The sequence below is a fragment of the Theileria equi genome (genome assembly GCF_000342415.1).
Source record: "Theileria equi strain WA chromosome 4 map unlocalized gcontig_1105316255033, whole genome shotgun sequence".
Classification (NCBI taxonomy): Eukaryota; Apicomplexa; class Aconoidasida; order Piroplasmida; family Theileriidae; genus Theileria; species Theileria equi.
Genome location: NW_004668228.1, coordinates 290,142 through 304,324, shown reverse-complemented (window position 1 = coordinate 304,324; position 14,183 = coordinate 290,142). Strand labels below are relative to the sequence as shown.

The following is a 14,183-nucleotide window of genomic DNA, read 5'->3' as shown; positions in this document are numbered from 1 at the left end:
CTACTTATTATGTGCACTAGGCAATTACATGAACAAGTTTAGAATATCGCCAACCTGTGGTGTCTCACTTGCAATCTCGATTGGCTTTGGTTCGTGATTGAGTGATAGTGTATTCTTCTTTGTTGGCGCGTCATCCGTGAGGAATGGATCCTTGTTTGGATCATAGTGTGTGTTTACGTCAATCTTTCCGTGTTTTAATTCATATTGACCAAGAGAAATATTTCTGTGTATCTTTAGTGCATTCTTCACAAGCTGCGGGTTCTTTCGTTCCTCAAGTTTAAACTTATCATAAACCTGTCGATCTGTGAATTCAGACAAAAATGCTCTGACAAGCATGAGATCACTTCCAAACATTTCAATAGCGTTATAAAACCTCTTGGTATCTGCAGCGGACCACTTTAGAGATTTTGGTTTCTTATATGCATCAGCATATGGTTCCGTCTGTGATGATGGCACGTGTTCACTAACGTGCGAGTGCTCCCTAATCAAGTTTTCCATTTCGTTTCCGACAAAGTCACTATATGTGTTTTTAGTGCTTTGTTCTACAACCTTTGGTTTTTTGACTGTCCCGCGTGTCCTGTGATGTTTTTGGACCATATCCCAGACAGTCTCTTCGGTCTTTCTCTTTTCCACAGTTTTCCTGGTCCTTCGTCCCTCTAGTTTTTCCGCGTCTTTACTAATCAGTGGCTTCTCTTCATTTGCCTTTTCTGCAGCAGGAGGAGCGTGCACATCTGTCTCGTTGGGTTCGTCACCAATTCCGGAAAATCCACTAAATAAATCCAATATGCTCGTAGGTTCCTTGGTGTAATAATCTGGAGGTTCAGCTGCGTGTGATGAGCTGTTTTCAACATGTTTTTCAATTCCTACCGCTTCAACCTGTTCTTCTATGTCATTTCTTTCCCTCCTCTTGCGCCCTTGCACAGGTTCTCCGGAATGCTCATCATCAATTTCAGCAGGGGCTTCAGATGTAGCATCACCAGAAATATCAGAGGCATTTCCAAAGGAGGAGTCTAAGTCATCCTTATCCTGCGTTCCCCTTGATCTATGCAAAGTTTTGGGCTTTGGTCCCTTTCTTGTAGTCTCCTTTCCAGTGGCCTTGAGCTTGTGTATCCTTCGATCCAATGTCCCCCTAATTGTCCTAACGATTGTGGCGTTTTTTGGTGGTCTCCCTCTTCCAGGCCTTAGGATTTTCTCGCTTGACCTCCTTTTAAACGCCCTCTTTTGACTTTTTGGGGAATCTGAACTGTCAGATTCCGTGCTATTTGGAATCTCTACCGGAGTTATCGCATCTGCAATTGTTCCAAGTGCGACCTCTGGTACCGTAGTCAAACTCTCTTCATCAGCACCAGAGGCTTGTATATTCTCTTGCCCGCAGAGCTGAAGTTCGAGTGGCTCGTTACTGATTTTTGACTGGAATGGCATAAAAACTTTTGGCAACGGTATAGTTCCGTCCTTAAAACTGGTTGATATGGAAGATGTTGACTTAAGGACCCTTTTGGAATTTTTTCCGGATCCACAGACGTAAACGTAATAATTCTCTGAAGCCAATTTGGAGGGAGCGGCAATTGGTGGTGGCAATGGTACTCTTTCATTTTCACTCCTCCATCCCCAAATTTTTGCCGCTGTTTGGGCTATAGATGCGGCACTTGTTGCTCTGACTAACAACTTTTTGATCTTCTTGATCTTTTTAGGGTCTTCATATGGTCTATCAAGTCCATAATTCATAACCGTTTCAGAGAGACACATTTCAACGAGGCGAGTTAAAACCGCTTCAACAAACTTATCGTCGCTAACTATGAGAAGATTCCTGAGAACTGAATCGCCACGTAGCAAATTGAGGGACTTGTTGACCAAATCTCCGACAAGTTCCGGTGGACAGTCTCCGCTGGTTTTGAGCAAACGGGTGAACTTCTTGCCCAGAAAATCATTCTGCCAATGTCTAAATGATGAAGGGTCACTATTGTACAGGTCTGATACTTCTGTAGGTCTTTTATTAATCAACTAGTCAACACACCTTTTGCGATAACGTTGGAACAGGCCGTATATTTCGATACCATCCCGTTATTCCATGTTTTTATGTAATCCTCTCTTCTTCTCTCTACGAGATTGGCTGTAGAATTTGTGTTGAGGGTCATTTGGTTGACTTACTGATCATCTCGGAGCATACAGCGTTGGATTCGTAACGTTTAATCGCCTTTATGTACATTTCAGTTGCTAAAATCGGTATAATATATAATTTGAGTATAAAATACCTGCATTTGAAGATGGTAACAAGACAGGGAAGAGCCGAAATTCGTTATCCTGGAATAAATCGTGACCTGTAGAGAAGTTACGTTAAATTTGGGGAATAAACAAACCATCCGGCCACATTAATGGAAACTTGTCCATTTTACAATGTAATTTATGGAAGATATTGAGTAACAGAGGAAGTGGACCTCCCCAGATTAAGGTGCGCGTTCACTCGTAAACTTTGGTCAAATCTATTCTACGTTTCTTCCCAGAGGAACTTCCTCCACCAATATCAATGGTTACAGACTTTACTTGAGTGGAATCCAACTGCTTCTCGTCCAAATTCCCCTGTAAAATTATGGATGGAGTGAAACAGGCACGATCCTTGTAACGCCAAGATGTAGAATAAGAGATGCTTATGGAATAAAAACACACCGTGGTTTTTGGAACCAAAGATGCTGCGTTGCTCTGACTTCCCTTGGTGGCTCCCTGGTTGTTCTTGTTAGCCTCAATTAGCTTTTCCAGGTCCTCAATTTGGATGGAAACGTCTTCAAGTGTATTCTCCACATTCTTCTTCTCCTCCTCTCCTTCGGATTCCTTGGCCAAATCCTGGAGTAAATCTCGACACTTTTTGAAATTCTCCAAGGATTCTTTTAGCTGCCCATTAAACATCAAGCTTTGAGAAAGGGAAATGTAGAGTGAGCCGAGATGCTTTACAGGTAATTTGTGTTCCTCTCGGAGTTTTATCGCATTCTGGTATTCCTATAGGTTTGTGTATTTGTTGAAAATTGTGGCATGTATGTGATGGGTAAAGGAGTTGTGTTAGAGTATCTTGTTTATTGGTGAACAACGTGTAACAAGATTTAAAATAGGGTTTTGAATCAAAGGTATGTTGATATTATCCAAAAATAGTATTGTCAAAGGGAAATAAGTCCTATCATTCCAGTATACCAACAAGAGAGTGGTCTAGAGGGAGTGTCTCTACCACCTACCAAGGGTAGGGAGTATTTTACAAGCGAGTGATTAGTTTTGCGAGTAGAGCAGGTCCTTTCCATAGAGCTAGACCGGTAATTGCGCCTCCACTGGTAAGACTTGCAGCAGATATTCCCGCTATAGCTCCTTCAGAAAGTCCAGGAGCATTATCTTGAGATACTTCCTTTCCCTCAGATAGCCTAGCAAGCTTCTTTTCTTCAGCAAGTTTCTCCTTTGCTTTAGTAAGCTCATCCTTCAACTGGTTGAGTTGCTCGGTAAGCTCGGAATTTACTAGCTTAGTAGTCTTGTTAGGAATAACACTCCAATTGCCATTCTTACCTTTGCTATAATATACATAGTTCTTAGGTGTACCATTCTTTTTCTCAAATTCAACTAGGAGAAGATCTTCTCCTTTTTCAGGACTGTCTCCATCATAGTATGCTGTTACACTTGTAAGAATGAAACTTGGATCTATGCCAGAGAGAGGGTTATTACTGTACTTGACCTCTTTAACTATGAAACCCTTTTCTTCTTCTATGGAATGAGTAAAACTACTATAGCCCCCATTCAGATCCTTTCTTTCAACTTTAACTTGCTGTTTATCTCCTTCAGGAGGATCAGGATAGATAGTAGATTGTCTATCAGTAAGAATTCCTCCCTCTCCAACATCTATGGTAACCGCAGAAGAGGAGTAATAACTTAGGAGAATCTTGGAAATATTAGTACTGTCGGAGAGAGTACCAGGTATATATACTGGTGTCCAATTAGATTCAGTAAGACCTGTTCTTTGGTACCAAGTGGATCCCTGTATATTAATCAAAAGAGGTTTAGGAGAATCCCATTCTAACCAGTATACATAGACGTTTGATATTCTACCAGTGAATGAAAATCCAGTTTGTTCTGTTTTACCATCCATGAATTCACCAAAAAACCAAAAATCGAATGTCCATAATAGGTATAGTCATATTTTGGAGAAGGATCTACTGAGATATGCTGGACGAGACAACGTGGGCAGCTATAGCCGTTATTATTCTTATCTAGGAGATTTACAACATGTAAGTGGCGTCTTTGGCAGTTCTGTTTATCAAGATTCTGTTTGAGAGTGTGGGTAGTTATGCTACTCTGCTTATTCCAACTATAACCACCATCAGTGGTGTAATAGTTATTCCCTTGACCAAACTGAACAATGAGTGGACTTTCATGAGTTTTATCAGATAAAGAGTAGAAGACCGTTACACTTGCTACATCATATTGTTCAGGTAAGAATAGTGCGAGATAACTACCATTTTTTATAGTTCCAACTGTACCATCTGCTGGAGTGTGTTTAAGTTTACTGTATTGCCCATTTTCAGTGGAATAAGTCTCTCTCTCCAAGTTAATCCTTTTACTGTCAATTTCGTAATAGTATCCATCTCCATCATCACCTGATTGGACTGCTTGATCTCCAAGTCCTCCAGGATATCTGCTAATGTCTACGGTAACAGATGGAAGATCCGGTTTGGAGTATGATCCTCCCATCTATCATCCTTGCAGAGATGGTCCATGGTACACCCATCTACCATACTGTCCTCCATTCATACTTTCATGGTAGTACTCCATTAATGTCTCAACTGGTGTGAGCAGAATTGTCAGTATGAATGAGTAGTGTACAGGGATGGTATCCTTCCTTCAGGAGTAAGAGTCCACAAGTGAATCTATGCATACTCAGTATGGTACATTCTTTAAAAACTCTATAGGATATCCACGTCTAACCCAGGGATCTCCTTTAGAACGTTTAAATGCCCACCAACCAAGTCCAGTAAGACCTCCAGCCCCGGCAAGAGTACCAGAGGTAGAGCCTAATCCGGTGAGAATAGCGGTAATACCAACAGATTCAGCACCAACAAATTTTTCAGGAGCTTCAGGAGTTTCTCCAGATCTTTCAGAAGCAGGAGTAGGAGAGAGAGGTCCTTGAGGATCAGGATAACCAGCACCATGAGATACTTGATTTGGAAGTCCATTACTAGTTAGACTAGTATCAGCTCTAACATCACTAACAACAGCAGTAACTCCAGTATCAGATGGACTAGCAGCTTCGTCAGTACCAGGAGCAGGAGTAGTTTCAGCAGTAGCTTGAGCAGGTTCAGCTTCAGGAGCAGTAACTTCAGAAGTAGCTTCTTGTCTATCAGTAGGTCCAGATTCTTGTTGATCCACATCATCAGATTCCCTTTTACTCTTTTCAGCTTTACCACCATCTTTACCAGCAGGTCCAGGACCAGCACTTTGTCCTGGAGGTGAGGGTTGAGTAGGTTCAGTACATTTTCCCAAATTCGTACATTGTAAATCAGAAAGTACAGTATAAAGCTTGTTCCAGGTTGGACAGTCCTTAATATTATAAGGCTCTGTATTTTTGTCGATACTAGAAGTCATTACCCATTGCTCATTATTATTACTATCACTTTGTTTTTTATACCACCTCTTAGCCATAGTATTTTCAGGTGAGTCAACATATATGAGAACGGGATTACCCATGTCGCAATAAAAAACATATACAGCTTGTACACCTGAAATTGGAAACGGTAATCCACTTATTTTTACTTTTTGCCTTTGGCCACTTTTACCACCTTCGTTGTACTTTATACCGAACAAATGCAGTCCTTCACTAATATCATGCTTGTAGTAAGGAATTGGAGGATCACCAACTTTAACTTTCTCATTAGTAACAGTAACCTTCCTATGCATATTATCACTGTGACTGTTGCAACAGTACTTTTCTCCTGTTGTATATCTATTATAGGTTAAGTCCAATGTAACATTGTTATTTCTTAGGCACAACAGATCGTCAAGCTTGTTAGAAAGAGTATCGGCGGGTTGACTAAGATCACCATCCTTGTAATAGCTCTGGGACTCTGCAATACCAGCCGGTGCCCAAGTAAGGCCATTGGGACTTTGACTGTAATACCATCTTGATTCTTCAGTATCCTTTAATCTAAACTCAAGCATAAGCGGAATGTCATCACTACCCCCTGGGTAAGAATATACTCTAACCTTGGATACTGCATCACGTTGTGGAGGAGTAATGTTGATTGAATTACCACCTACTGTTACTCTAGAGATCTTTGTGCCTGTTTTAAAAGGATCTCTGGGATCATTATTATGAACGGTATATTCCTTAACATTGTATTCACTATTTGGAGGTTTTTGTGGAGGTGGATGATTGGGGCCTGTTATATTTCTGATACTTTTTATACAGTAAGAGTTGTATTTGGTGTAGTAATTTGTAGGATCTGTTATTTCAAATGGAACCGCCTGGTTGTGTTGGCAATTATTCTCATCTAGTAGCTGCACAAGTGGCTTACCAGTATTACTACCAGCAGGCGACCAGTTGTATTGTTTTCCTCCTTGTCTGTGGAAACGGCGTTTTATATTTTTTAGATCCTTAATTTCAAGTAGGATTGGGTTATTATCGTCTCCATCCCAGTAATAGACGGAAACACTCTGTACATCAGGTATTGGTTCTGATTGTTTTCCTCGAGTTTTTGTTATTGTCTGACCATCAACTAAGTTTGTCCTGAGTTGAAAAGGAGTTTTTGCAGTAGTGTGAATTAGCTTGAAGAATCCATTTGGCAGCTGTTCTGTACTCTTTGTGATCCTAAACTTTGTGCCATTTGATATATAGTCTCCATCACTACCATCTTTTGGTCTTTGGGAAAGGTCTAATGTTAGTATATCCCCTCTACTTCTACTCATCCTCCATATTCATAGATAGTATGCTCATTCAAAACTCTGAGATCCAACCATTCATCCTCCCTCACAACTAGCTCACCGGGTGATCCTATGATAATCCCCCAAAGAGTCTACGAAAGAGCCTACTGGCAGAGTGTAGTGCAATTTAAGAAATAACCAAAAAAACTACATTACGTATCAACAAACTATTCATCTGGGGGCAAGTCAGAAGTAACTACAATAAACAAATGATCATCTTTATGAGTCAAAGTAGTCCTCATATCAAAAGTCAAAAGCTTAGGAAGACTAGTATAGAGACCACGACAACCACATTTACACCAGTATCCCTAAGAACTCCAAAACCCATAGCGTGAAGTAGGCCAAGAATCTCTATCCTTATCAGACAACTGACAAACAGCATGAGCGTAACTCTTTATCATCGGAGGTATCCTCAGTATGAGTCCTCACAGTCCAGTAGTCTTCCCAGACTCTCCACTAGACTTTTACCCAGGGACAAGTGGCCAAGGATGAGTGAGTAGTCTAGTAGCCTCCTAGTTACCACCCATTAAAATTCCTGATCTGCATAGACGATAAGTAAGGCTTCTGATTTACCCAAAACCTTACATCTGACATTAGTGGTAAAGGATGATTTAACGCTCTTACAGGCCTCAGATACTCCATTTCCTATCCAGTATCCTAAGGACTTCCAGAAGCCATAGTCTTTAGTAGGCCATTTGCTCCTATCATGCTCATACTTGGAATAAGTCTTCAGGTATCCATCTCCAGTAAAAGCCAAGATGATCATTAAACCTTGTGATGTAAACGTATTCAAGGATGAAATTGTGCCTCCATATGCACCACCTCCAGCATATGACACTGCCTTGAGTCCTTCCTCGCAGAACTTTAGGGTCACAGTAATCACTCCAACCTTTAAACCACTACTCTTAATGGAACTGGCTACTCCACTATCGGGATAATGAAGTGTGCACAAACACAAGATCATTGCAGTAATATGAGGAATTGCCAAAACCCAAGCGTAATGCCATAATGCATACCAGTTTTCCCATGGTTGGTCTGGGCCAATATTCTTGAGGCATACGATGACAATTGCAATACCAGGAACAGCACTCATGAATAAAACGACAAGATCAATAGTGTAACCTGTTTCAACATCGGTCAACTTATACGGAGCAATAGCAGGATAGAAGGCGTAAATACCACCCATACCAACCATTCCCATTAGAATTGGAGATGCAACAGCACCAGTATGGGTAGCATCACTATTATTACTACCTTGAGTATAATTATAGGCAACAGCAATCCAGAGACCGGCTGATACAGCCGATATCAATATTGCAATGATCATCTGCCAAAATATAATCCAGTAACTAACATTTGAAAAGTTATACCTCTTAGCAAGCTTCGTAAAGATAAAGTAGTAGATGCAAACTTGAATACCAGAGATAGGAATTCCTACATTGAAAAGGGAAGCATCTGCACTTGCCACTGTCATTACAGCTGCCACATTCATCCCATAGATAAATGAGACGAATACGATAGTCCAGTAGTAAAAGGTGAGATCTCCCATTTGACCTCCAGATCTAAATGCATAGAGGAGTAGAATGAATGATAGGCATAGTGTCACATTTGTAAATGCAGCCAGGTACCCGAAATCTTCCTTGCAACCACTACAGCCATTTGTCCATAGTGTGGTAATAGTAACAATAGCCATCCCAGTAAACGTTGCAAGTTCCATAGGATTATGGACCATGTTAATGAACGAACTGGCATACTGCTGAGGAATTTTAAATCTATTCATTGCAAACTTTGCTCCAGTTAAAGCCACACGGAGAGACTGCAACAGAGTCAGCCCTGCCATAAACATGGCGCCTTTCTGAAGTCCCGGATCTCCCATTAGTCATCTTGTGAGCTTACCTGTCCTTCACACCATTATATACCATATCATTGGTTATAAGTTGAAGATACCCCTCCATTCTCTACTAGGGAGTTTAGTGTTCCAGTATTCTTTGCCATTCAAGACGCATGTTGAAGTAGCTCACATCCTTAAGGTTTCATAGTGTTATCCATGGTCAGGTAGGTAACAGTTACTCTGGAGTCTATGCTTCCATCTCAAGATTGTCCCAAGTCCAGAATAGACAACTCGATGCTTGGCATATCCTGATGGTAACTCATTCCTCTACCAAGAAATACAGGCTCCCTTTGGTCGCCTATTCATTCCTTTCATTACCACCTCCGTCTTTAACATTCAACTCACCTTTGCTGACTCTTCAAACTGATGATTGGTAAAGTACATGTCCCCTATCCTAACGAGGCAGTAGGAGCAGTCCAGGACTTCCTCCTTTGGTACATTCTCTTTCAGAGTCTCAAAATGTTTCTTGTAGCTCTCGTATCCCAGCTGGAACAACTCAAACGCAAGCTAAACGTCGATGCTATGGGTGCGGAAAACTCACAGATTCGTCGTTATTCGCAGCTGTTATGACGCTCTCAGCCGTTGGGATGTTTTCATTTCCTCCTGGGAGCAAGTGTGTATCTGCGGGACGGACAACTCACCTCCATTCACGTCGGAAGAAAAAATTGCGGCGCTCTGCTCCTCTTTGGTCAACAAAGCGTCGGCAAACCAGAGGTAATTTTCACGCAGCGACGGATCTATTGGCTCATCTCCGCTCCTGTTGGCATTTCGTCAATTTTTCTGGCGACAAACCTCCTTTCCAGCGCCCTGGAAAAATATTCGGCGGATTCCTCGTATTTTCTCTCCTTAAAGAGGAATTTTCCCTTCTCAAAGAGCTCCTCAGGGGAAAACGCGTCGTAGTCTGCACATGTGAGTGTTTCTGAGGATTTTGCTGTAAATACCGATTTCCTCCTCCTTTTCCGTCTCTGGAATTTCTCCTTCCTTCTCTGCGTCTGACATTTCCTCCTCTTTCCGTGTCTAGCGAATGTAATGGAATTGACGCCAAGGTGTGTAGGATGTAGGGACTCTAAGGCCAGTTTTGGGCTCTAACAGGTGCTAAATGGCTACTCTCACAAATTGTATGGTTTTAGGCGGCGTGTCGAGAATTTGCAGGAGGAAGAAGTGCCCTGATGTCGTATCGAGGAATGCGTAAATGGATGGGATGGAGTGGATTTTTATGGCCCATAAAGGGAATGATATGCCGGGCATTGTGAAAAGGTTCTTCCAGGGCACTGGAAAGGGGTTAGTAGCCAGAAAATGTGCAAAATGGAAGAAGGGATGATCGGTTTGTTGCGATCGGTCCTTCCGATGAGATCTCCCGTGGCTTATCCATCTTTCACGATGTAGTCTGGCTACTAGCACTTTAATGAGGTTATCTAGTGTTATAAAGGTATTGAGAATACTATGGAAAAGGCTAAAAATTCCCATCTGTGAATCTATCTGTTCTTGTCTAATTCGGCTAGCATAGCGAGACGATTAACAAAAGGGTGCAAGTATTGTTTAAATATCCTGGGAGATTGAAGTAGTTAAACCTATGGCTAACTGGCATCCTGCCCTGAACTATTAGAAATGATGCCTCTTTGAACCACTGAGAGTTGAAAATGCTAAAATCTACAGGGCGAATAAGGAGTACACGGGCATACTTGAAAACTATTACAATTTTATCCTTTCTTAGGCCTATCGTTCACATTTATTCTCGCAGTTTGAGCTCGAGGAGTATAACTATGAATATCTCATTCATTTCTGCTTAACTGTGTCGTTCCATCGAATGTGTGAGTCTAGTTGTGGTGTATACATTCCTGGAATGTCAAAAAGGTGACCCGTATGTCTTGGAATCGGTAATACCAGACTATCCTTACTGGGAGATTCTGCATGCAGACCCCATTGGAAGGGGTGTGTAGTGTGAAGAGGAACTCTTAAAGGAATGAAGCAGTTAAGCTTCTGATGGAGGATGGCTCTGCTTACTATTATTGTCCATCGGATTTTGGGTGGGATAAGATGGTTGGTGCACATCTTGAGGATGGAAGGTATGTGTCCAGTGAGAAGCTTAAGAATTTACTAACCTTTATCCAAGTTGGCGATGGTAAGCTTCAGAATGCTGGAGGTCTCACAAGTCTCAATACTAATGGTAAATACAGTGACTATTCAGGACAAGCCTAAGGAGACATCCTCTCATAGACTTGCCCGACTTGGGAAATGAATACCCGTATAGATGCACTCTAGGAAATATGAATAATTTTGTCGGAACTCCTGCTCCCGGAAGAATCCTCTCTCCGGCCTTTTTAAGTATGTTAATGGATCCTATTCAGGCTATATCTTTCCCCTTGATTCTACACAATATAGTGAATGGATCTAACCATCCGTCCATCTACACAGGAACTAGTTGACGAAGTATCTGTATAATATGCTTAGGATGATATTAAAAACTCCCATAATCTGTGTTAAAAGGTACTTACCTGGAGCAGCTAGGAAGACTAGTACTGAGAATGAGGATGCCCTTACTACCACTACTACTGTTGTAGGGGAGATGGTAACTGCTGGCACAAGCATCATGGTAGATATCCGATAATACACAATATTCCCAAAGTCACTCTGGAAATAATATGACTTGGTAGGTACTCTAACAGGAACAACTTGCCATAAAATATTCCAGAGCTTCGTAGAGAGTGTGGGTAGTGGAACCTTGTGAGGGATCTCAGATTCTACCACGGCAAGTATGGTTATTTTTTCTCTTCCTTCTTCATATACTCTTATACCACGACTATTTTGCCAAAAATATACCCCTTCCTGCGGTACAATTGTCTTACTATCCTAAACTTCCTATTTTTGCAATTTGCAACTTCGGACCTCATCATCCTCCTCAAGACAAGAGGCACAACTGTCATGCAGTTTTTATAAATTGAAAATGCCAAAAACTGCAGAGTTAGACACGAGCAGAAGTGCTACTGATGGAATCTCCTTTTCCTTTGACCCCATGCAGTTCTTCCTGGAATGCCTCACTTGTTATCATCCTTGTTTCAATCATCTAAAGGATCTGTTGTTTGTTGTGATATATCATTGTTACAACCGGGATTGTTATTGTGACCAAGTTAATTACCTGGGGACAACTAAAGTTCATGAAAGAAGATACATTTTGGTCTAGGAAGATAATCTTTTGGCATTTTCCGGCAACGATACATTACTACAAATCTAAACTAAAACTTTAATTAGGCAAATAACTGGGATTATCACGGATCTAGCAGTAAAAATCTAGTACTGGGTGCAACATTTCAACTGTACATTCTGAGAACTCAAGATTCTTCTTCATTACCATTATAAGACATCACAACGGTTATTATACCTTTGTAAAATTAAGGTTCCGTTCTGACTGTACTACAAAACTGTGATTAAGGCATAAATATCACTAGAGAAACTGACCCCCTGAGGTATACATTATAAAGGCATTGTGACTGTAAAGATGACAAAAGGGGAGACAGAGAAGAAGTATGCCATGTTTTTTGCAGGGCTGACTCTGTTGCAGTCTCTCCGTGTGGCTTTAACTGGAGCAAAGTTTGCACTTGATAGATTTAAAATTCCTCAACAACATGCCAGTTCGTTCATTAACATGGTCCATAATCCTATGGAACTGGCAACGTTTACTGGCATTTTTATTGGGACTATTATAGCGCTAATTTGGTTCAATGTCTCCAATACATCTTTCAAGTGGTTTGCCGTATTTACGAATGTGACACTGTGTTTATCCTTCATTGTACTCCTAATTGCATTTAGATCTGGAGGAGAGCAGGGCGATCTCACCTTCTACTACTGGACCATTGTATTTGTCTCATTTATCTACGGACTTAATGTGGCAACTGTGATGACTGTTGGAAGTGACAATGCCGCCTTTTTCAACATGGGAATTCCTCTTTCTGGTATTCAAGTTTGCATATACTACTATGTCTTCACTAAGTTGGCTGAGTGGTATCAGTGGTCAAACGTTAGCTACAAGATTATATTCTGGCAGCTAATAATAGCAATAGTGATTTCAGCACTATCAGCTGGTCTCTGGATTTATGTTGCTATTGTTAGCACTAATGAACAAGATAATTCTGATTCTGGTACTTATTTGTCTCCAATTTTCATGGGCGTAGTTGGTATGGGTGGAATCTATGCCTTCTACCTTGCTATTTCTCCTTATAAGTTGACAGATGTTGGTACTGGTTACACTATTGACCTGGTTGTCTTATTCGCTAGTGCCGTTCCAGGTATTATTATCGCCATTTTATGCCTATTTAAAAAAGGTCCAGATAAAAAATGGAGCACTTATGCTACTAATTTTGCATGGTGGCATGCTGCCTGGGTGTTGGCAATTCCACACATTCTTGCCATAGTTTTGTGCTTATATGTACTTCATCACCCAGATAGTGGAGTAGCTAGTTCTATAAAAAGCAGTGGAAGACTTGTTGGACTCATTACTGTAACCCTAAAGTTTTGTGAGGAAGGGTTAAAAGCAGTATCATATGCTGGAGCTGGTGCACATGGTGGTACCATTTCCTCTGTTAATGTCTTATTAGCACAGTTTTTAATGATCGTTTTGGCCTTTACTGGAGACGGTTACCTAAAGACTTACTCTAAATATGAGCATGATAGGAGTAAGTGGCCTACTAAAGACTTTGGCTTCTGGAAGTCCTTAGGATACTGGATAGGAAATGGAGTATCTGAGGCCTGTAAGAGCGTTAAATCATCCTTTACCACTAATGTCAGATGCAAAGTTTTGGGTAAATCAGAAGCTTGACTTGTTACTCGTGCAGCATAATAAGGGTATACAATGTAGTTTTGTATGAATAATAATGAAATGTAGTATGAATAAGGGAAGCTTTGGAATCTCGAGTTGGGTACCACAGATGAGACTAATGGAGGATGGATCTAGGCATTACTATTGTCCAAGGAGTAGCAGTGGGTGGCATGTTTGCAAAGTGTCTCGGAAGGATGAGAGCGCTGCAGAGAATCTTGGATAACTACTAGAAGCTCTTTATAGGAATAGTGATAAATCCATCTCTGGGATCTCAATGACAAATATATAACGGATTTTATCCAATCATGTTACCATCACACCGGCCCATATCTTTCGTGGACTTAATGTTAACCCGGGAAACTGGTATCCATGTAGCTCTGAGAAATCTACACCTTCTAAGAGTTTTAGATGGTAAATAACCGTAGAATCATGTTCTTAAACTATGACATTCCCACTAAAAAGTCGCCTAATCTTCCACTCAGGCATTTCTAATCCCAACAAGAACAAGTCTCAGTCATCCAAAGCAACAACCCC

The 14,183-nt window shown here is 41.0% G+C and overlaps 3 protein-coding genes across 3 annotated transcripts; 1 reads left to right on the top strand and 2 right to left on the bottom strand.

The window, feature by feature from the left end:
- Positions 1–24: 24 nt before the first annotated feature.
- BEWA_013110 (hypothetical protein) lies at positions 25–2,135 on the bottom strand (the record flags this gene model as incomplete). The annotated part of the gene is made up of 2 exons (XM_004832147.1): positions 25–1,979; positions 2,015–2,135. 2 exons carry the CDS (start codon positions 2,133–2,135, stop codon positions 25–27), a joined length of 2,076 nt encoding a protein of 691 aa, XP_004832204.1.
- A 263-nt stretch (positions 2,136–2,398) lies between these two features.
- BEWA_013100 (conserved hypothetical protein) lies at positions 2,399–9,873 on the bottom strand. Its single transcript, XM_004832146.1, has 7 exons — positions 9,778–9,873; positions 9,629–9,737; positions 9,478–9,593; positions 9,378–9,439; positions 9,182–9,343; positions 2,665–2,991; positions 2,399–2,577 (listed from the first exon to the last, which is right to left on the bottom strand). The coding sequence occupies exons 1-7, from the start codon at positions 9,833–9,835 to the stop codon at positions 2,458–2,460; spliced, it is 954 nt and encodes a 317-aa protein (XP_004832203.1). The 5' UTR covers positions 9,836–9,873; the 3' UTR covers positions 2,399–2,457.
- Positions 9,874–12,332: 2,459 nt separating this feature from the next.
- On the top strand, positions 12,333–13,649 carry BEWA_013090 (conserved hypothetical protein; the record flags this gene model as incomplete). Its single annotated transcript, XM_004832145.1, has 1 exon — positions 12,333–13,649. The coding sequence occupies one exon, from the start codon at positions 12,333–12,335 to the stop codon at positions 13,647–13,649; it is 1,317 nt and encodes a 438-aa protein (XP_004832202.1).
- Positions 13,650–14,183: the final 534 nt, after the last annotated feature.

What these genes read in the sequence shown, in the direction of transcription:
- BEWA_013100 (XM_004832146.1), bottom strand. Translation starts at nt 9,835, where the DNA reads ATGTCAGACGCAGAGAAGGAAGGAGAAATTCCAGAGACGGAAAAGGAG. An exon ending in TCCAGGGCGCTGGAAAGGAG is followed by an intron (nt 9,594 to 9,628) that starts GTTTGTCGCCAG and finishes AAATGCCAACAG; the next exon opens with GAGCGGAGATGAGCCAATAG. An exon ending in CTTTGGTTCCAAAAACCACG is followed by an intron (nt 2,578 to 2,664) that starts GTGTGTTTTTAT and finishes ATAATTTTACAG; the next exon opens with GGGAATTTGGACGAGAAGCA.